The sequence below is a fragment of the Hetaerina americana genome, unplaced genomic scaffold (genome assembly GCF_022747635.1).
Source record: "Hetaerina americana unplaced genomic scaffold, ioHetAmer1.1.p SCAF_1, whole genome shotgun sequence".
Classification (NCBI taxonomy): domain Eukaryota; kingdom Metazoa; phylum Arthropoda; class Insecta; order Odonata; family Calopterygidae; genus Hetaerina; species Hetaerina americana.
Window position 1 is genome coordinate 72,780,047 of NW_027286069.1, and position 24,385 is coordinate 72,804,431.

Here is a 24,385-nt window from a genome sequence, read left to right on the forward strand (position 1 = left end):
TTCTTAGCATTATATGAAGAATTTTATTCACTTTGTCTATTTACTTATTACCTGTATTTTGCATGATGTCTCTGTATAACTTGAAGGTTTATCTATATAAAATTTTAATATGATAATGTGCAGCTGTGCTGTAATATGTAAGAAAAGTGACACTTTAAGTTCATATTAAATCTTGATGCGGAAAAATTTCATAAAGATACCTGAACACTATTTGTTTTTAGATATATTTAGCAATAATGTCTAGTTATGCCAATTGACTTGTACAATATTTGCTTTTCGATCATCATTTAGAAATATGTAAACAACTCCATAAGGTATATATTTCCATGACTACAAAGCACATCATATGGTCATAAGTTCATAAATACCAATGGGTGTGTCAGCATAATTGAAGGAATATATTTTGTACTGAAAAATGTTCATCTACACATTGTAATGAAAAATGTTCACTTTACTAATGAAAAGTGTGAATTATTTTGAGAGTGCAATGACTTTAACCTTAGGAAAATATTATCAAATGGATCCAATTAGTAAAGATCCAATTATTATTCCTATTCTTAGCAGTTATTTGTCACATAATCATTCGGGGAAATCTTTCATAAGAAAAGGAATTTAACTAATGACAGGAAGTAGAGATTTGGAGAGAGTACCGAGTATGTTGTATCTGTGTTACACGGAATCTAAAGTGTCCGAGTTGATGAAATCTTCCTCATCTAGGCACCATAGCCTACTCTTCTTTCGAGCCAATTCTGCCTCCAGTTCTTTTTTTGTGGGAACATGGAATGATAGTAGCTCCTCACCTTTGCATGATTTCATGCGATTCTTGCAGATCAATTCTTTGATAGTTGCACCCTTTACAATATCATATCCTATAGGACCACCAAATGTAGATGGCTTCCACCAACCACGTGAATTAATAGGATTTGAAAGAAGGCTCTTTATGATATAAGGGCCACCCAAGGCCATTTGAGTTTGACTGAGCACAGAACATCGAGGCTTCTCTGCTGCAATTCCTGAATGGTGATAAGCAAGATGTGCAACGAATGTATGGAATTTGAAGTAATTTTCTTTTATCAAAATGTATTAATTTACTTTAAATTTAATTCTAGGTAGTGGTTTTTGAGTATACACACACATTTTATGGCATGAAATGGGGATGCATATCAAGCACAGTAGTTATGACACAAGCCCTGAGGGAAATTCAAGGTCAGTCCTAAAAGTAGTATGACTTATTTTTTCCCGGATAGACAGATGGATGGGCTGCAGTTTCTCTGGTTTGATTCAAAACAGGTGATTCTCAGGAAAGGCAGGAGGCTGGTGGCAGTTGGCTTCCAGAAGTTTTTGACCTGACCTGAACATTTGGCATCTTCTCTATCAATCCAAAACAACTTGTGCCACTCGATCGAAACACCCGATCTACTCATGGTGTTATCACCATAAGCTGTCTTAAACATGTCATGAGTCCCTTTCCTGGTTTCTCCTAGTTTCATGCAAAATTGGATGGCATAGCACTGTTACAATAACTGGTTCATGACAGAGAGAAATCAGGTCACCTTATAGTGGTTTCGAAAATGAATGATAGGCACTCCACAAAGGCTGGAGGCAGTTGACTCATGACATGCTCAGGCAGCTTATGGTGATAACACCATGAGTAGGTCAGATGTTTTGATCGAGTGGTACAAGTTGTTTCAGGAGGATAGAGAAGATGTTGAAGATGCCCTTCAATCTCAAAAAGTTATGAAAATCTTGCAATGGTGAAGGCTTTGTTAGACAGGGATCGTAGACTTAGTGTTTGCATGGTTTCTGATGAACTTGGCATCCGTAAAAGTGATGTGCATCGACTTGTGACTGAAAACATGGGCATGAGAAAGGTGTGTTTGAACTCGATGCCACAAGTGCTCTTGGATAAAGAAAAGAAAACTTGCACTTGGATCTGCCAAGAGCTTCTCGACAATGTGAATGAGGATCCAATTGTTTTAGAAAATGCCCCACCAGATTCTGCTTCTTCCCATGCTCCATCATCCTCTTGCCCTGCCTCAAATCCATGCTGAAAGGACGTCACTGTAGCTCGGTGGAATCGTTACCACAGGCCATGATGAGGGAGCTTAGTAGCACTCCGGGGGCTGCCTCCCAGGAGGCGTGCAAGGTGTGGAAAACCCACTGGCAGCAGTGCGTTGATGAACAAGGGTTCTACTTCGAATACATTTGAGGGAATGTATCAATTCTGGTCGTAAATTTTTTTTAATCAACTCAGTCCTACTACTTTTGGGAGAGACCTTGTAGTTGCAGTTGGTATCTTAGGGTTTGCTCATATGAAATATAGAGCTTTAGCTTTAACCGTGATTCCACTATCACAAGCACACTTGCACAAAATGGGAGATTCTGAACTTAAAATTATTATTTTTGCTGTCAAAATTTCTAAGTGCCTAAGTATGAACTTCACATACCTGTGAACAATTCCACAGCATTAATGTCCCCGTAAAAGAGTTGTAAATCTTTGGACAGCTTTTGTTCTCCACAAAGTTCAAACATACTTTTGTATGGGTCAAGGCCCAGATGTTTTCTATAATTGTTGAGAGATTGTAACCTGTATTTTCTTCCCTCACGAATTGCATCAATTATTGTATTTCTGGTATAATCAGCATAGTTCCTAGAGCTAACCTGTTTAGGAAGTTTCCATAATCATTTTAAGTTGGTAGGTATGCATTAAACAGCACCAGAGAATTGAGAAAGCGAAAGGAAAATTTTCTTTCATTAGTCATTTACCTTTCCTGCTGGGGTTCTCATGAGGATGTCTAGTACATCATCAAATCCAACTATGGTTAATATTTTATTATTATAGTATGTTTCTGTGATGTTATAGGTTGTGTTACCTAATTTCAAACAATCAGGAAACATAGCATGCCAGTGCTTTAGCTGATGTAACTCCACATTGATTCGGTCAGGTTGGTAAGTTACCTCATGGTTGAAGGCATCTGGCTTCCAAATGATCTCAAAATTATATTGGGTCAACTGTTGCAAATAGTCTGTCATTGTAATATGAATCAGTTCACCTGAAAAAATTGTAGTTTGCTTTAGCAAGCTGCTGCGTTGAAAAAAGTTGCCATACATGTTCTTTAGGGATTTTCATTTAATATATTGTGACAGAAAATAACTAAACACCAATTGGGATAGCATTTGGCAAATTAATTAGATCAGAGGCCTGTTATTTGAAGCTGCTAGTCTATTTACACGTCCTTTTTGGTGTTTCTTAGACTCATATTGACATTTATGCTATAGTGCCATTTTATTTAAATTTCCAAAGACATATTCATCACTCATTTGATCACAAATGTTGGGAGTGGTTGGTATTATGCCATTGACATTACCAGCACTTTCAAATGAGATAATACTTGGAAACAGAGATTGAAATGAAGAGAAATGCACAAATGCAAATAAAGAGATTGAAAAAGGTGAGTTCCATGTGACAACGTACAATAATAATGCCAAAAATGACATTCAAAATTAGCAAGCTTTTGTTGAATTTTTTTAAAGGTATTGAAAGTATCAGAAAATAGTATTTGGTCTTCCATCATCCTTGCATTTATTTTCCCCATTATGCTCTTGATGTCTGCCTACATTTTAGAAGTAAATTTAGGCTGTTCCCTGAAAAATAATATACCTATGTTGTTCATGACCTCTGAAATAATATTTACACATTTTTACATGCATACATATATTTGCATACATCATTTTCCCTGGAGTGTTGCCTTTTTCTGCTCCTAATAATTGCAACCCCCTTTTGTGACCTCCAAAATCCTTATATTCTTCCTCCCTCTTCCCATATTAACTTACCCCCTCTTCTTCTTGTATAATTATCTTGATAACTTCAATATGATCTCTTCCTCTTTCTAAACATAGTAAATTTCTATTCCGTATAATACCCATCTTAAACTTCTCTAATTCTTTTCTTTGCATGTCTATTTAAAGTCCCTCCCATTTGTCTCTTCTTCATCTGAAACACTTAAAATGTCATGTTACGTTTGTCAATGCAATTTTCTCATATACCTAACTGATGCTCCTTAGATAGGAGGAAAATTTGGCCGGAGAAATGAAACCTTTTGAAAAAACCAATTTGGATAAGATAATAAAAATATGGTACATGATAAAGTCTTGTGGACCTTATTTTACTAGCTTGAAATATTACCTGTTATTACAAGACGAGTGACTTGATAAATTCTTTCATCATCCCAATCCGGATGCTCGTATGATAAAATCTCTGCAACACGGTTATGCTCACGTATCCAAATAGTGGAAATTAGGATTAGGAAAGGAGTTTTTGTCAATTTAGGATTTCCTAGGGCAAATCTCAGGCCCCCTGTATTTTCAGGATAGTCCATCTCAATATCTGCTGTACAACCCTTTACCTGAACATGGTACAAATTAATTTATTATTCATTCATTCATGATTGTAATGCTAAAATACATAATTTCTTAATATTTTGAATTTTGTATTATCATTCATGATGGTGAACTGTTTAATGTTACAACACACTCACCATATTTCATCCTCATTTAAGTAAGATAAAATGTTAGTCCTCGTAACTTGATTTAATCTAATTTAATCTGTATATTGCTATTGCCTCCTTTGACGTTTCAATGGGCAAGCTGCCATCTTCAGAAATCTTTCTTTCTGAAGAAATCCATTTCCATCTTCAAAAATCTTTCTATCTGAAGATGTTGGCCTGCCCATTGAAATGCCAAATATTTCTGTCCTTCCTTTGCAATTACATACATATATATTCAAAGAAATATTCATTCACATGGATATAGATTTTAGGAAAAGGGACAGCAATACATATAAAAGACAAACACAGGAGTAGTGGGAAAGGCAAAATCAAGCAGATCACAAGCGCAAAAATATTTTCTTGGCGATGAATGTACCTGTGTATATGTGTGTGTGTGTGTGTTTACATTATTATTAGGTAATCTACCGGTTAAGGTAGGTTTTTGGATGGACATAATTACTAATTATTTAATTTGTGACCCCTAGCAAAACACAACATCCTACTCTACATCAGGTCCCTCTTCAGCTCCGAGTACTTTCTTCCTCCCTTCATTCCGTCCAACATCCCTATCCTGTTCCTTCCCTTTCCTCGTTTGCCTAACATTCTCCCCTCGATTACAGTCTTCAATATCCCGCTACCGGTCAAAACCCCCTTCATCCACTTTTCCTGCCTCCATAGGATTTCTCTCAACAAACCCCTCTCTTCACCCACCATACCAAGCACTTCCTCATTTGTTTTCTTCTCTGTCCATTTCACCTTCTCCATTCTTCTCCACACCCACATTTCAAAAGCCTCCAGTCTACGTCTATCCTCCTGCTTCAACGACCACGTTTCTGCGCCGTACATAACTACGCTCCATATCAAAGTTTTTACGAGTCTTTTCTTAACATCCTTACTCAAGGTCCCCGTCATCAACTCCCTCCTCCTTGTGAAAGCCTCTTTGCCTAGCGCAATTCTTCTCCTCACGTCCCTACTACTTTGACCGTGTTGGTCCAAAACACTACCGAGATACGTAAACTTTTCTACCTGCTCTAAATTTTGCCCTCCTATTTTAATGTTTAGCTTAGCCTTTTTCTTTCTAGAAAATCGCATAACCTTTGTATTATTAATATTGATTCTCATCCCATACCTGTCGCACTGAATTTCCAATTCACTCAGCAATTCTTGCAACCCCTTGGCTGAATGACAAACTAAAGCTTTGCCATCAGCAAACCTAACTGATTTTACGAATTCCCTGCCCACTCTCATTCCTACCTCCAGCTCTTCCCATGCCTCTTTAATCATTTCCTCTGCATACAGGTTGAATAGCAATGGTGATAATGGGCAACCTTACCCTACACCTCTTCCTAACACTGCCCAACCGGACTCCCCGTTCCCCACTCGCACCTGTGCAGTCTGAGACATTTACAGGTTGCGGATTAGCCTCCTGTCCCTCCAATCTATTCCTATTTCCTGTAATATACTAATTAGTTTTCCCAATTCACTCTATCAAATGCTTTTTCGAAATCTACGAAACAGGCAAATACCTCCTGGTTGTACTCTATATTCCTCTCGATTAATAATCTCATTACCACAATGGCATCACGCGTACCTCTCCCCTTCCTAAACCCAAACTGATCAGCCCCTAAGTAATCATTTGCCCTACTCTCTATCCTTTTGTTTATGATCCTGAGAACAACTTTGGCTGCGTGGGATATCAAACTTATTGTCCTATAGTCCTCACATGATGTAGCCTTTTCCTTTTTTGGAATGGGAACTAAAACTGATCTCACATAGTCTTCCGGCCAGATTCCTTCGTCATAAATACTACGAATCAGGTGTGTACATATATATATACATATAAAACTTGGACAGCAACAAACAATATAAGAACACACAAAAAGAACACTCACATGTTATTTCTTGATAATTTTGACGGAATTTTGCTCTGTCTTCATCGGAAAAAACAAAAGTACTGACTGCTGGAATAGGAGAGGTGAGGGTTGCGAGAGAAAGGGAAGGGGGCTGGAGGAAGGGGAGAATGGGAGGCGGAGGAGTGGTGAGAGGAATGGTTGGGGGAGAGGGGAGCGGAGATAGGGAAGGAGTGAGAGGGAGGAAGTGGAATTGACACAATCGGAAAAGAGAACAATTTGCTCACCACACCCATTGCAACATCCAAGACCCAGGTTTCAACTTACAAAGTCGTAATCAAGACCCTACAAGTCGAAACAAAGGCCATGCGCACCAAAATTCATGCGGAAGAACAAAGTATTCTCCTTTCTGATATGAATCGCTTCCACAAAGTGACAATTCAAACCATTCTCGTTAGTGAACGACATTGAGACCCGGATGCTGATAGGCCAAATGAATGCCATTTCAAGAGTTTTTAATTCTATAGGGTTATTGGATGGGGAAGGGATTCTAGGACAGAAACATTGAAGCGCTGGTCGTAGGGGATTTTATGATGGGAAGCATTTTTAGGGATAGGGAGACCTGTGGATGGGGAGGAGGGTTTGCACGAGGTGAGGTGGTTGTTAATCCTAAGGTTCAGGGGTGTGGAACATTGGCCTATGTAAAAGGCCGGGTAGAGTTTACAGGTCAGAAGATAAACAAAGTTCTTGGATGTGCAGGAGGAGTGGGGAAAGGGCGGGAGAGAGTTAAAAGGTGGGATGGAGTGGGGTGGAGTGGTGAAAATAGGGCAGGTTTTACATCTTCCTCAAGGAAATGGAGTGGTATGGCTCATACCAAGGCAGGTTTTTCGATGGACACTACTACCAAATAAATATTTGGTGACTCCTAACAAAACACAGTCCAGCCATCTACTCAAAATCAGGTCCCTCTTCATCTCTACTTCAAGGAGTACTTCCTTCCTCCCTCCATCCTGTCAAACATCCCTATCCTGTTCCTGCCCTTTGCTTGTTTGCCTAACATATAATGACATCACGTGTACCTCTCCCCTTCCTAAACCCAAACTGATCATCCCCTAAGGAATCATTTACCCTACTCTCTATCCTTTTGTTTATGATCCTGAGAACAACTTGAGCTGCGTGGGATATCAAACTTATCATCCTGTAGTCCTCACATGATGTAGCCTTTACCTTTTTCAGAATAGGAACTAACACTGATCTCACAAAGTCTTCTGGCCAGATTCCTTCCTCATAGATACTACGAATCAGCCCATATAGCCTCTTCCTCCCACATTTTCCTAAATATTTCAGTAGTTCTACAGGAATGTTATCTCACCCCCGTGGCCATATTTAGTTTCATCTCCCTTAATGCCCTCTCTATCTTATCGTCGAGTATGCCTGGACATAAGCTATCTTCTTCTATGTCATGTTCCTTTTCACTGTCTAACTTTGTTGGTCTAAGTTCATTACTATACAGTTCTTCTATAAATTCCTTCCATCTCTCTAGGATCTTTTCTGTGTCAACCCGCCTTACCTGCCTTATCTCTAACTATTAGTGTAGATCTTCCCTTCTTACTTTCAGCTAGTGGTTTAACCTTGCTGTAGAGCACACCAATTTCACCCTTCCTCTGCACACTTTCCATATCCTCGCACTGCATCTTCCACCATGCTTCTTTTGCTTTATTTTTTTCCTGTCAAATTTATTATTTAACTCTTTGTACTTCATTTTGCCTTACTCTGTGTTTACATTCTTCCATTTTCTTCTCTCATCCATCTTTGCAATCATCTCATCATGGATGCACAGTTTCCTAGTCCTTTTTCGGTTAACGGTTCCTATAATATCTTTTGTGGCTTTCGATATCCCTTTCTAGATACATTCCCATTTTTCTTCAATAGTACTCAGCTCTGTACCACCCTCCATGGTTTTCTCTACAGCCTGCTGGTACTCCTTCCTTGTCAATCCATTTAATGCTTCTACATTCCATTTCCTAACCCACCGCCCCTGCCTTATCTTTTTGCAACAGATGCTACATTTCATAAAACTAAATTGTGGTCAGACTCTGTATCCGCTCCCGGGAAGTTGTGAGAATTTATCACATTTTCCATTTATACCAGTGCCTTTTGTGGTGTGTAAACCAAGTGTTGGTGATGACTAATTCCTGTCTCCTTCAGAACTCGATTTCTTTCTCCCCGCGGTCATTCCTCGTTCCTAAACCATAGTCCTCCACCTCATCACCATCTCTTCCTTTGCCTACCATCGCATTCCAATCCCCCATCACTATCAAATGTTTCCCTGCAGGAACAAACACGATTATGTCCTCTAACTGATTGTATATCCTATTGACCTATTCCTCTGTATGGTTGCTCAGTGACATGTATACCTGAACAATGGCCAAGTTCGTCGGTTCTGCTCTCTCTATGAATAATATTCTATCCGTTGCTTGTTCTATGTAAACTACACTTCTTCCTACCTCTTTTTTTAACATTATGGCCACCCCTTATTCTATAATTATCACTCCAGTAATCCCCGCTATCCTTCCATCTCACCTCGTATATACCTAAAATATCTATATTTCCCCTTTCCATCTCTTGCTTAATATTCTCTACTTTCCCTGTCCTCATCATTGTCCTAACATTCTAAGTGACTAAACTAACTAAATTGTTCTTCTCCTGCATCTTCTGTCCCGCTGCTGTTGGTTTTCCCTTGTGAGGGTTTTGCTGGATGACGACCATGGAAGCCTTACCTCCCCAGTTGCCAAGCACAACACAAGGCCGATTGAGCCAAGTCCTGTAGTTGCCAGGACTCATATTCTGTGTAGTGCCCATCTTTTTTAATCTTGGGAATGATAATTTATCATTATTATGTATATAATTTATTATTATTATATATATAATTTTATCAATGGCCTAGTGGTATTCCTTCCTTTGTTCCAGATTTAAAGATTGGACATTTCTCTTCAATCCACAAGTCTTTACTTTTTATCTTATTAAAACTGATTTTACTCTTCATTAGTACTGAATTATGATCTAAATCCTCGTTGGCTCTCAGAGAGTGGTGTGTATATATAATGATGTACCTAAATTTGTTTAACGCTCCACCACATTACTCACATTTCTTCCTTCACCTGCCACTGTGTTCCAATCCTTCGTCACTATGAAATGTTTGTAATCATTTCTGAAGTTGATTGTTTGCATTATCTACTTCTTCCTATCACTACCTGTTGATATGTAAACCTGAATAAGAAATAAGTTCTTTGGTACTGCCAACTGATGATATTCTGTAACTCACCGTCTCTGTGTTTACTATGCTTCTTCCTATCTTTTTGTTCAATATTGTCACCCCTCGCTAGCTCTTATCCTCTCCACTATATGATCTACATATAACTATTACCCTAGTGATTCCCACTATCTTTCCATGTCACCTTACACAGCCTTAACATATTCATATTTCCTCTCTCCATTGCCTGCTCAATGTTTTCTTACATCACTGTCCTCAACATCATTCTAACACTCCTATTCTAACAATTTGTGGTCCTTTTCTTCCTCTGTAACCAATTTGATTGTGCAAGGATTTTGTGTGTCGAAGTACCAAGAGGTATTGCCACTCATGCTGGTGAGCTTGACACCCATCCCAGGGGGCTGGGTTTCATAGCTGCCAAGGCTCACATTTCATGTAATCATTATTGCATGGGATAAATAATTGAGGAGCCATGGTAGCTCCCAAGAAGGAAATTACTGCCGCAGTCTATGGCTAGCATAAACTGAGGTGGTTTCCTGTTGATCTCTTTGGTAGAGTAAGCCGTAGTCACTTTAATGGCTTCTACACGGAAGTCAGATGCCCTCTTTGGGAAAAAAAGCAGAGACTTTGTATTTGACACCAAATAGTCATAGTTGGAAATTTCTTTCGTGGCATCTAATTATGACTTTGATGTTCTTCCAGTGAACATAACTTGTATGCATTGAAATAATTTTACTGCCATAAAAACATGAAATAGCTAGTTTACAGAGTGAAGCATATTTTGGCAGCTTATTGAAAGATTAATTTTCAATGCTTCATTTTCCTTTATTTAAGATGTATTTAAAGTTAAAGTATTTTTTATGCATGCTAGTTACTATCATTTACCAAAAGTAAATAAAGAGCTCAACTTATTTTTGATGATGCAGTAAAACTTTCTTTTATACATAAAACATATTAATAGAGCATTTATTATTTTTCTCTATTTAAGATATGAGAGACGTCTTATCCTTCCTAAAATGCTATTCCACTAGGTTCGGTAATCAGTTCCTTTATGAATGACCCAGTAGGTTATATTGTATGCATGTTCAGGTACCTTATGAAGAATCCATATTTTGGCTTTGTCATTAAAATAAACAAATTATAACTCCAATGAGGCATAAATAGACCTCATTTCCATATGCAATTTGAAAATACATGTTTTGGATTATGAATATATGAGATATCTTACTTCAACTTTTTCTGTTCCAACCTTCTCATCTGCAACACTTAGATCGATTTGACACATGTCTTCTTCTTCCTCTTCAAGATTGTCTTCATCTGGTGGTGTTGGTGCTTCCATTGGAGGAGCTCCTTTTTTGGGATAGGAGGGTGGTGGTTGTGGTGGTTTTTCAGGTATGATATCTTGTAACAGAATTGGTGGAAAAATCTCCCCGTTTATGGTTGATGTTTTTAATTTACCCCCTTTCATGGTGCGCAGTTCTTTACGGATGGCTTCATTTATACCATAGATGTGATCACTGTCAAACTAAATGATGGATTTCTATTTAGAAACAAGCTTTGCACTTGATGAAATAAAATATTTAATCATGAGTTAATGTGAAATAAATGGCTGTAAGTGCAGCTTTAGAGGTATATGTATAACACACGAAAGTCTCACAAAAGCTGGGGAGTCCATCAGCTCCTCAGCTGATAGACTCCCCAGAATTCATCTTCGAAAATATCAAAAACTGCACTAATGACTATGATGTATGTATCTATTCTTCTTTAACTCTGATATTTCATTTGTGTTAGGTTAATTCACCTAATATACATGTATTAGGTAATGTACTGCTTAAGGTAGGTTTTGGATGGACACAACCACCAAATAAATATTTGTTCCTCCTAACAAAACACAACCTAATATCCTACTCTACCACAGGCCTCTTTTTATCTCTGTACACTTCCTTCCTCCCTTCATCCCGTTCAACATTCCATTCCTATTCTTGCCCTTTCCTTGTTTGCCGAGCATTGCCTAACACAAGGGCTTGTCTTTCAAAATTAAGGAAAAATAGGTCTATGTGTCTATAGGTCTACATATGTGATCGTTGGAATGCTCTTTTCTGTAGGGTATATATTTGTGAGATTTCATACCTTGTAGCTGAATATGCCCAAGATGAATCTACAAAGGTTACAAATGAAATTTTTTAAGTATGAATTCCACTTTCCACTTGATTTCATCCAGATTACTGCCTTCTCTACAATTACACAGAGTGTATTTTGCTTGATTACCTTCCTAATCAAAACCTCCTGACATCACTAGGACTCCTTCATTTGAAGAAATTATCCTCCTCTCAATGCCCTCCCAGCTATTTTTGACTACCTGATTAAACCCCTCCTTTCCCTGGCTGGCCCCATTCCTGTTTTCCTATTTCTTGCCCCATTATGGAACCCATCCCATTTATCAAAACTACTGTCTTATATGGAATCTTAAAAAGTAAAATATTCTGTTGTCAAGACTATCGCAGTCTCTGTTTCAATGATGTATTATTGCAAATTGTTTCTGGGCATGCATGAAAGTATAAGTGAAATTTCAAGAATAGTTGTAAAAGGAAAAATATTGCAGGGAAAATTAGGGGGAATCCAAGTATTTGATTACATTGGAAGATGTATTTTGGTTGGATGGGAGAGCGCCGTAACACTAGGCAAAAGTTCATGTTCGTGTTTCATTGATGAGTTTTGTTCACTGCAGTATCCTTTGGACTTTTAATTGGCTTAATATATCCTATATAGCACAGATTACTTACTGCCCTTAATGATAAATATAAATTTTAAAGGCATTGTTTTAAAACATAGGTCGTCACGTTTTGTACATATTTCTGGTTTGACTTTATTTGGTAGATGCAAATTTTATAATGCCTGTAAAATTTCTCTTACCCCTCCTGGTAACTTTGAAAAACTGTAATCATCAGGTTTTTCTTCCTTGAAGAGCATGTAACTCAGATGCTCAGTGAACATTACAAAGAATAAATTAGATCCTGATGGATCAGGCTTAAATCTTTTTCTTCGGAATATTTTTTCAAAAACTTCAGATTCATCAGGAAGAAGTTTTGGCCCTGTAGATTCAAAGTTCGAAATAAAATTTAAAAAATATAACTTATCTGTACTTTAGTTGCATATTTATTATGAAAAGCTAACTAAAGATGAACAATCAACAGTTTTTTACAATATCAGCACTGTTCAGAATAACTTATTTTTATAATTTTGGTATAATTCATCATAATAGTTTATTTATGCAAAGAATTACCATTTGATACTGTCAGCTCTTGGAGTATTATTAAAATTGTGAAATCAGCCATCCAAAATACACAATTGCCAAATATAACATGCAGGCAGAAGTGATATATTTCATATGGAGGAGTAAAACAGGTGATGTAGCAACTGCATATTGTACCAACTTAATAGTGGCATGCATGTTATTCATTTTTAATATATCAGAATTAAGGTAATTTACCTAAAAGTCATTCATATGAATTGCTTACAAATTGAATTATGTAGATTTAGTATCGGTAAGTTGTGATGTTGGTCAGTGAAATTTCTGGTGTATTTGAAATTCTTTGATGGCATCTAGCTGGGAAGAGGATAATGTATTGTTTAAGCCCTGACATTTTTTTTCCACTTTAGAATCCTTATATGTTCTCCATTCTTCTATTTTGTGAATGTTATTTTTGTGCTCTCCATCACTTGCTGGGGATTTATAGTCCAGTGGGTAGATCCAGAGCCACTGACCAGAAGGCCCAAGCTGGATTTCAGTAAATGCCACTGGGTACCCTTAGCATTACCCAAGCTTGGTAATTTTTCAGGTTCCAGATCTTACTGGAAAACATGAGCAACAGAAGGAAAGGAACTGCCTCCTGTTCTGATGTATTTATTTCACATGCCATTGGGCCTATTATTAGGTGGGCTCCACCCTTACCTACCAAACCAACCATTGGATTGGCACACAATAACATTACTTTCATAAGCATGCCAATCTTTAGAAACCTAATGTCTTTCAATTTTTCTTTTTAATTATGCTCTAATTTTTAATTTCTTTAAATCCAGTGTATGGAGCACTGGCCTTCTGTTTGCAGGGCCTTGATTCCAATCTGGGTGACACTTTGTCACCCTCAGCTTTGCTCAAGATGAGTGATTTTATTGGTACCAACCTAGGAAACTGCCAATGATGCACATAAAGTGACTGGTCCTCTTAATCGTATGCGTGGATATCAAATGTCTTTGGGTTTAATATGAGGTCTACTATCCTATCACCTGTATAATAGAGATGTGTATAGTAGAGTATGATGTGGTGGAATCTTTCCATGGAAAATCACAAGAGTTTTTCACTGTTTCTGTCATCCTCTCACATATTAAATCAACCTTTAGGTTAACGACCGTGGTTTTTTAGGATGAGAAGTGGAAAATTTTGGCACTCCTTATCTTCATTGTACTAATAGGATTTGATGCTTTGAAAATTTAACCAATGTTTCCATTTTATTAATCATTTTACGTTTTTCTTTAGACTCAGTACCCAATTGACACATCATGAATCTTTCACAGTGTTATATTCATCAGTTTTTGTCTAATTTGCCTCAGGCTCTATGTTGAATTATGTGAATGCTTGTAATTGACAGTGAAATGCTTGGTGAAATTCAAAATCTAACATTTTGTTTTATCATTTCCATCAATGCATTTCAAATTTCACTTTATATGATCTGTCGAGTAATCTTGCCCAATGTGGTGAACATTCTGCCACTCATTTAGGCAGAAATAATCAGTAAATCACCATTTGCAGTCAGAAATGACTTATATTGTGTTATGTTCTTCTTCTTAGTTAGTTCTGCTCAGAAACTGCTCAGTCATACCATATGGATATGGCTAAAGATCATATCCCATTTTCCCCCTACCATCTACTCTGTCTTCTGTGGGTATGGGTATATGCAATTCAGAGAGTGCAAAATATTGCACCTCCTCCTCACAAATCATCTACCGGGCCAAAGTCTTCATTTTCATTAATTAGATTCCTCTTTCTATCATTTGACCTTTTCCTTTACTCTTCTTGCTCTTTTCCTTCCCACGTATTCCCTGCCCAATTCATAAGGGAGGCCATGAGAACGTACTTGTCCTACTTCAAGTCGGTTTATTTATTTATTATTTCATCTTCTTATTTTACCATAGTAAAATATAAGATATATCGGGTCTTGAATTACATAAAATTGGCCATGATTTGCCTGTCATGTAGTTTATTTCTTAGAATTTTATGTCGAGCATTTTTAACCACAACTTCTGGAGGGAGAGAGAATCAATTGTAATCAGCAAAGTAATGAGGGGAAAAAAGCTCTGATGAATAATATTATCTATCTATCGTGTAATATGCCAGCAGGTTGCATTGATGCGAATGCTTGTAAATTACAGTGAAATATCTGTTTGTGATGGAATAGTAATTTTTAACCATTCAATAAACAAGTGAATACTTACAAGGTGGGCCTGGGTCTAATCCCATGGTAGACTATGATTCAGCTTACCTAACACGCCCATTGGTGTTGGGCAGTTGACTGGAACTTGAGGTAGTATTCGCCCAATAGGATTACTTTCAAAGTGAGATTCATATGTTGGGTAGTCATACTTAACATTATATCGCAATGGGTTGTCAATTGAGTCAAAACCAACTGTAAATATTTCATTAGAATTTTTGGAATTATTTAATGATATATAATTTTGAGCATTTACTATGAGTAATACATAACCTCTTTTTTCAAAAAAAGTAACTACTGAAAGTCTTAATAGTTATTTAAAAAAGTTATGAGGAGAATTTAAATACAACTAGAATAAAGTAGCATTTCTGGTGTCCTTCAGCTGTGGAATAAAAATTAAAAGGATAGCATACTTTTGTAGTTATTATTTCTTTTCCTGTGCTTTAAAATTCAGTAAATAATTTTATTAAGATTTTATCATTATTGTTAATATAATAGTGCTACGCTGTTTGGGTATATTTACCTGCATAAAATTTTTTCAGCACTTTCCCATGAAGGGAGTTTATATGATTTATGATAGCCCAGAGAAAATTTTCTCCGCAAAGGATATTATCTTTATATCCGGGTGAGAGTGCCCAAAATTCATCCCACTTAGTTGAAAAATATGCTGGAATACAAACTTGATGTTAGATTATTCCAGATTAGTTTTGGATCTAAAACCTACATCAGCATCTACACTCGAGTTTCTTAAGCATAATCTGACTAATGGCAAAGAAAACAAAACATATATAAAAAAACAGGCAGGACTAGATATTGACACTTTATAAAAGCTAGATGAGCAAGCATAAAATTAAATATTCATTATAAACCGGAAACAATTATCTTGATTATCCTTTTTTTTCATTTTAGTTTTTCACTCATTTAAATTCAGTAATATTACTTAATGATTTTCCATAAGTCCCTACCAAATTTGGCGAGATACAGTTGGTTTCTTGATAAGGGACAATATTAAGTGGCACCACAAAAACACTTCCAAATTTCATGCTGCTGTAATTCATATTGTTTCAAGGTTATAAAGTCGAGGTTTGTAGTAATAAAACAGTAAAATTATAAAAGATGATTAACTGCCAATGTTAATCTGTGTCATCGTTTTGTTGCATTGGTGGATTGTTCCTTCTCATTACCAAGAGGAAACCTCAAAAAATCTCTTGCTAGGTCTGCAACCAAGTGCTTGCACGTGTGTTCACTGCCTGCTCATCTTTTTTTTCCATTTTGCCTTATCCCCAAAACTCTTGATAGTGTATCTTTTGAGCTCCCCCCTTGACTATTTTCTGACCCTAGATTCATCCCATTTAGCTTTCATCAATTGCTTGGAAAACTTAAGTCCCATCTGTCATATTATGGAACGTCATTTCATAGTCCTTGCCCATTTTGTTTATACTGTGCCTCATATGTGATTCATTTGAGCCATTTGATCTTATATTGAAGGCCCAGGCAATGAGCCACTAACAATTTAAGAAAATAGCTACATCAGCACATGCAAAACTAATGGCTCACATTTCAAGCCAAATGTCATTTCCTTATCTAATTAATAAACAGTTAATTTGGCATATTGCTATGCTTCTCTTGTTCAATGTTTAATCATTCTGTTTCATAAACATAGAGATTTCTTAATGAAAATATTGAGGACATAATTGTGTGTATTCCTGCTGGGAAACATGCATTAACTAAAATGCAAAGGGTATAATAGAGTAGAACTGTACGGTAATATTATGGCATTTTCAGGTGTCAACAGGACCCCTAAAATAAGAGAGTAATTATTTATATTCTCCTCCTGAACTCAGGAATATATAACATTCATCCTAGCTTCAAGTTGACTATGTCTTTCTGAAATAGTGGCAGTAGTGAAAAACTATTATAAACTATGAGACTATTAATTTTTATTTTTATATTTATTGATTTAAAATATTACACCAACCTATTTTGCCATTGCTCTATTTTAATTTAATCATAATTTTAATGCTGAGATATTAACATCTGCTTTTTCTTAAATATTTAAGGGCAAATGTGGAACATTTTTTTAGTAGGTGCTTACGTCTGCGGCAGTCTGATCCATGATATCCAAGATCGGTACAGTCACATTCATAGCTGTGTAATGTTTTCTGGGAGCAAATGCCTCCATTATGGCATGGGAAAGCGCAACATGGATCATATGCTGAAAAATTGGTTAATATTTCAGGTATTAACATTTAAATGTCTTACAGAGGCAACCAAATTGCAACAGGTTTAATGAAGGTAAAATTTATGAAGTTTAGGAATGTGTATATTTTATCTCAAAAATGGCATTCTTTGTACCAAGTGGCATACTTGTTTTGAAATTAAATGAATCAATCAAATTTCCATGGTTGAATATTTTTTTTTATTCCATTTTATGAATAAATAATCAAATTACATTCTTTGCCGATCTTTGCAAGAAGGCTAATCACTGTTTGGTGTAGGTAGTACAAGATATATTAAGGTATGATGTAATATTTTTATTAAAATATTTCAGTATAACACAGTGGTTGTGAGGTTTTAAAGTGCATAAGCAGTTAGTACTTACTGGTATTAGTTTCAACTGTGTAACTAGCGTTTTCTGATGCATGAACTCCAATTAAGGAAATTAATATTAGACATAGGATCTTCTGCATCACTAAAAAAGACATAAATGGATATCAAGGTATAGAATGCTTTTAATTGTTAATTTCATTTGATTATTCATACCATCCTGGCAAATATTACAACATAAATGCATCTGTAATATAAGCATAATTCATACTTTCAGCAAATAGCCCCTGAAATAGGGATTCTATGATCACTAATGAAAATCTTAGGACCACTGCAATTTTTTGGTAAAAGCTTCTATTTTATAGTTTTAGATATAATATTAAGCATGAATTAATATTTTAGTTGTAAGTGAAAGCAGGTCTGCATTATCATAAATCACTGAATCTTCTACACCTAAGATTTAGTGTTGATCTATAAGAACCTTCAATGCCATTTGGTGTAATGTAATCTACCCTGTTTCAGAAGGAACAACAATCTCGTAAAACCTCTCTTTCTAAAGCATTCTCTAATCAACCTTACTTACTTGTTGCTGAAATACCGGAAATTTAAAATACGTGCCTTCTAATTTCGATAACATTATTCGAATTTTTAAATCGAGGGATCGAAAATTTAAGCCATGACGCCTCTGCTGAATTTACCATAAATACGGATGTCAATACATTTTGAAATTTTTAGCGTGGCAAATACATACAAATATTGTTTACATTAAGGAAACCATGGTGCACCAAAAGCGCGTTGCCAAGGAGTAATGTCGGAAATCTAACAAAAAATTATCATAATTGAATAATTAAAATGCTATGTTAAACGAATAGAATATCAAATACAAGTATATTTTCTCGTCTCTAACCAGAAAAGTAAAATTTTATTTTCAGTGCAATGCATTGATTGGATCGGTAACTTGCTTTATCTTGAGAATTTTTATACTAAGGTGAATTGATATTTGATCGTAAATGGTTTTCAACTCGTTTGAAAACTAAGTCATAATTATCTTTCTTGCTGTGTATTCGAATATTACATTTCTTGGCAGTGTTTCTTGTAACCGTAGTTACAGCGTTGGTTATCTTCTTCAAGAAAACATCACCACCGTAGCAAGAGATGGAATGCTATAAGCAAGTTACGTACAAGTGAGAAAGAGAAATTAACGGAGCAAATCCTTACAAGCCCACTGTGTAACCACGATTCATCGGTTACTCAAAGTCTTCATTTTACGAGGTAAGCTTTGATATCTCTACTTTTCAAGCAACTTGAATGCCCATGCGGCAAGTTGCTTCTGTTAGCGCGTTGAAGATAGTTTATACCTCCCCATATTTCATTTACATGGGGGTTGCCCCCAAATCCCCGCCAATGGGCATGGGCATTTAAAAATGACAGCATTGTGAGCATGTTAGCATTTGGAATAAGTAAAATTAAATTATCTCCGAAAAGTTTATCCGTTCGGATGTAAATCGGACATGTCTAAAAATCGCGTGCGGGTGGAATGTCGCACGCCACTATGCCATTACCCCTGAAGCTCTTCAACCGCTATCACATATTTCGTATGATAGTTTTGCGTACGCTCGTGACCTATGATATACAGTGTATGCCATAGCTATCTCATTCTGTCAGGGTGAAAGTCGGATTTTTACTACGGATGGATCTGAACACAACGTAGTTTCCAGGATATAAAAATAGGAAGAGATAAGGGAGTTGTTAGGAAATATCTTACTAGCTGAAACGTCCGGATTCACACGCAAAATTATATTCTCTAGAGTTTTATCAATAAAATACACGGGCAAATAAAAGAGAAGAGTCGACTCCGTTAAAACTGTTCTCATTCCAAAGATCTCTATTATATCGAGCAAAATGAAATACAAATGAAGTTGCCCTATTAATTTCGTTTGATGGACATTTTATATCCACATGCCGACTTCTTAAAAAATAGTATCATTAAACTTTATGCATGCTAAGAAAAATATATCGGAAAATCTATGAATATTTATGGTATAATATATGATAATTGGTCCAGATACCGAATTGATGGACCGAAGTAATCAAGATTAATGACAGTTGAATTGAAGGTATCGTTTTTTAAAGCAAACAGGTTCTGAATATCTTCAATCATTTGATCGTTTCATACGACTACTTTGAACGATTTATCCATTTCCAATAGATTTATATGATATATTTCAACATTAAAATATTGCAATTATTGTTTCCAACTGAATGTTAATGGTTTCAGTTTTTTCGGGAGCCTTGATAAACATTGCCCACGTTGGTCCAAACATTGTTAGGTCTGGTGGCACGGTGACCTGCGCTTTGCTGCCCTGATAAGATTTATACCCATTCATATCGTACATATTTCCTTCAAACCGCTGAGTGGATAGGCCAAAGCCTTAGGATTAAATTTTTGAAAACAATGGAACAGGGCCGTTTCATGCTTTTCATAGCATACAGAATGTGAATGAAAAGAGCAAAATTGTCGCTATTTCTATAAAAATATGTTATATCTTAAAAATTACACCTTTGCAGAGTAGGTAACGTCATATTGTTTCGCTGCGTCCGAGTTTTATGGATGATTATCCGTCCAAATGACGATAAAATAGTGATTTCATGGCTGAGATCCCTTGATAGTCTGCGGTTTCACGGAGAAGCTGATAATATAACATTACTGCAAATGCGGTCGCCTCACCTAAAGTTGAAAGTCAAGCCAACCCCGCCAACGGTAACCTATTTTTTCTGAACACTTGCTCATTCCACTTTCATTTCCAGTTGCTTCGTGCATAATCTTTAATACTTGTACTGACATGAACTCAGTGAGATAGTAGGTACAAGGAAAAGTCGATAAATTGCAACGTTGCGATTCATGATTCAGGTCTACAGGTACGGAGCGAGCTTCCAATGCTGCCGTATGGCAGAGGATTTCAGGATGCTAATCATTAGTTAATTGTGGGAGGATGCTAATTTTTTCCATAAAGTTTCAGCGTAGGAAGAGAGCCAATGCAGACAATTTTAGTAGTGTTCAAATATCATTAGCCTTAATGGAATGAATTTCTCTTGTTTCACATGTCGTATGTACATTCTCTAGCCATTTGTATTGTGCCTGATCGGGAAAAATCACATTGCGGCGAAAGCAATTGTTTTTAAGTATTTATCATACCGATTACTGTGTTATAGATTACTTTTATGCATTTTAATGTCGATGTTAATAATGCAACAATTTCAGAGTGTGAAAATCATCCGCCTTGACTGGGATCTCGGTCAAGGCGAATGATTTTTACACTCTGAAATTGTTGCATTGAAATACATACTAGCGGATGAGTCAGTTAAAAGTTAAGCCAGTCAACCAAGGGGTTGCAAGCATTGCTGAGTGAATTGGAAATTCAGTGCGACAGGTATGGTATGAGAATCAATATTATTAAAACGAAGGTTATGCGATTTTCCAGAAAGACAAAGGCTAAGCTTAACGTTAAAATAGTAGGGCAAAAAATAGAGCATGTAGAACAGTTAACGCAATTCGGAAGTTTTTTGGACCAACACGGTCAAAGTAGTAGGGACGTAAGGAGAAGAATTGCGCTAGGCTAAGAAGCTTTCACAAGGAGGAGGGAGTTGATGACAGGGACGTTGAGTAAAGATATTAAGAAAAGACTCGTAAAAACTTTGATATGGGCCTTAGCTATGTACAGAAACGTGGTCATTGAAGCAGGATGACCAAAAAAGGGAGAGACTATTGATGTGAAGGGTAGCAGGAGATTAGTACGCTTCCCCCTCGCCTCGATTTGATCCCTTTGAATTTATTTTTTATCACTCATCTACATAGTTTTGAGGTGCCCCCAAACTTGCATATTAATACATAATTAACATACACATACATATTACATAATTATTATACATACATACATACATATTATATGTATATCCTTAATAACACATTAATTGTTTATAATACAATATAATTCAATGTCACTTTATCTTGATTCATAAATAGTTTGCATAGGCTTTTCTTCTTCTAACTCCCAGGTTGTCTTCGTCACTGACCTGGATGTTTTCTTTCAGGAATTCTTCAATTGTTTATGAATTTGTCGGCAGTAGTTTTCCAATGCCTTTCAGGAATGTTATTGAGCCTCTATTTATTTCCTCCAGCTGTCTCTGGTTTTCTGCGTATATTTGTCAATGAAGAATGCGCTGTTCGACCGTATCTTCGCCCGTTCTGCAACTGCATACCCCGTCGTTGGTTTTGCCCATGCGTTCAAGATAGGCCCGTAAGTTCCCATGTCCTGTTAAGAGTTCCGTTAACTTTTGGATCATTTAAAATTTTAGTTCAAGTCGTGCCTTAATGTCAGGGAAGAATTGGTGGTTTAGCCTTCCTGTTGTCCCTGCATTCCATCTTTTTTGCCATTCGTTTAAGATCAGGGTTCTAATTTGTCTCTGGACTATGTTTAATCGGTATTGTTAAATTGGCTCGCCTAGTAGGTTAGTTACCCCTTTTCTCTTTAGATCTGAAATAGCTTTTCGCCCCATGATTGCTAGGGTTGTTGGTGTGACCCTAGTTATAACAGTAAGGGCATGATTGCTAACGGTTCTATGCCCTAATGCTGTCCCGGGTAAACAGCATCTTTAAGCCTCGTTCAATTTACGGTCTATCCTGTTCAAAGTTAGTTTGTCCCCCCAAATTTCGCATCCGTAAGATAGGATTGGTAGTGCCACTGAGTCATAGAGGATATTTAGACTTTTATTATTACTGGAGTAGTGAATTTTACAATATCCTCTGAGGGTTTGAAATATTGTTTTTACCTTGGCAACAATGTAGTTCACGTGTGTTTGAAAGGTCAATTTGTCATCAAAAACGGTTCCAAGGTATTTAAAATGAGAAACTTTCTTGACATTTTTCCCGCACAGTTTTATGGTAGGATTCCTTTGAATGTTCTTCCGAAAACACAATTCTTCCCAAAACAACAGGTTCTTCCCACCGTCTTTCCTGTCGAGATTTTTAATTTAACTGAAGAACTCCAGGTGGTTAACTTATCCATGCCCTCTTTAGCTTTGTATTCAATTTCCTTCCTCGTGTTCGCTCTGATTGTTATTACGACGTCATCCGCGAAGGCGACTACATCCTTTGGGAAGGGTTGTACGGAAGTACCCATTCATCATGGTATTCCACAGTAACGGCCCAAGGATTGAACCCCGCGGAGCTCCCTTCGTGATATTTTTCTCTTTCTTCAGGTGCTAACTTTGCAAGGATGACGGGCGTAGTTTGGTGGTTTTTGAAATGTGGGTGTGGAGAAGGATTATGAAGATGAAATGGACCGAAAGGAAAACAAATGAGGAAGTGCTGAGTATGGTGAGCTAGCAGAGGGGAGGGGGAAATCATAAGGAGGCAGGAAAAATGGATGAAAAGCATTTTGTCGGCAATAGGATGTTGAAGACTGTAATAGAGGGGAGAATGGTAGGCAAACGAGGGAAGGGCTGGAATAGGATACGGGTGTTGGACGGGATGAAGGGAGGAAGGAAGTACACAGAGATGAAGAGGGACTTGTAGAGTAGGATGCTGTATTGAATTTTGTTAGGAGATAGTTATTTGGTAGTTGTGTCATCCAAAATCTACCCTAACCGGTAGATTATTTAAAAAAATTGATAGTAACGATTTATAGGTGAAAAATTGATATGTTTTCCGGAATGGTAGACCATACGAGACCCAAGTAGGATTTCGTTCTTAATATTTTAGTTTCCGGTGAAAATAAAGACTCGTATTAGCGCGGCATTAATGGACTTCTGGACGAGAAAGTGTTACATATTTATTTGCTGGCCGAGTTAGAAACGTAATGGATAAATAATATACCATTAAATAATGGAATACACAATTATTGAGTAATCGCTTACAAAGTTTAGTTATATATAGCGTTAGTTCTAATGCATGTCAAGCCACATCGGGTACTCCCTATGGAAGTGTCATCGTTCCTCTCTTAATTCTTCTTTACATTCATAATATCTAGAGCACGATTGAGAGTAAGATATGATTTTTTGATGATGTGCTATTTTTTCTGTCTCAAAGGTTAAGTTATATCGGCAAGAGACCTAAATACAATCTATGACTAAAGCAATAATCCACTATTAGAAAAAGCCAAACCACAGTTATCTACCCCAAGGTCGGTTTGATTGGTGATGGTAGAGTTCACCCATTACTAAGCCAAACGTCGTGTGAAATTCGCGCCTCAGGGTAGTGGGGGGGGGGGGGCGTGAAACCATAGCCGGCACATGGTTCCTCTGCCTGTACCGCTTATGGTTTCACAAGAAAATTTGGTATCCGAATAATCACCATTCTGAAGTGAAGTTAAGGGTACCCGTAGGTGTCCCCGGGACTCGAACCCGAGTTCTCCATTCAGTAGCCCAGCACTCTACCCACTGGAACACCAGGCCATAACCACAAGTAACCAGCATTAGAAAAATGAGTGGCTATGCATTTTAGGGAAACGGTAGTGCTTCCCCGCGCTCTAACGGGGAATTGCTATCGTGGAATCTATGAATATTTTAGTCAAATGTCCTGGTCCCCTTTGCAAAAAACGATGCGGTAATTTTACCGGCTAACTAACAAAATATAGATTATTTTAATAGTGATACTGTGAAAGATCAATGTTTTCTTTC

At 36.9% G+C, this 24,385-nt stretch overlaps 1 protein-coding gene across 1 annotated transcript; it reads right to left on the bottom strand.

Moving 5' to 3' along the window:
* Positions 1 to 669: 669 nt before the first annotated feature.
* Positions 670 to 19,150, bottom strand: LOC139686033 (prostaglandin G/H synthase 2-like). The gene is made up of 9 exons (XM_071583166.1): positions 19,066 to 19,150; positions 17,256 to 17,375; positions 15,212 to 15,355; positions 12,585 to 12,763; positions 10,966 to 11,072; positions 4,187 to 4,311; positions 2,767 to 3,053; positions 2,448 to 2,661; positions 670 to 1,013 (listed from the first exon to the last, which is right to left on the bottom strand). The coding sequence occupies exons 1-9, from the start codon at positions 19,148 to 19,150 to the stop codon at positions 670 to 672; spliced, it is 1,605 nt and encodes a 534-aa protein (XP_071439267.1).
* Between the last annotated feature and the right edge of the window lie 5,235 nt (positions 19,151 to 24,385).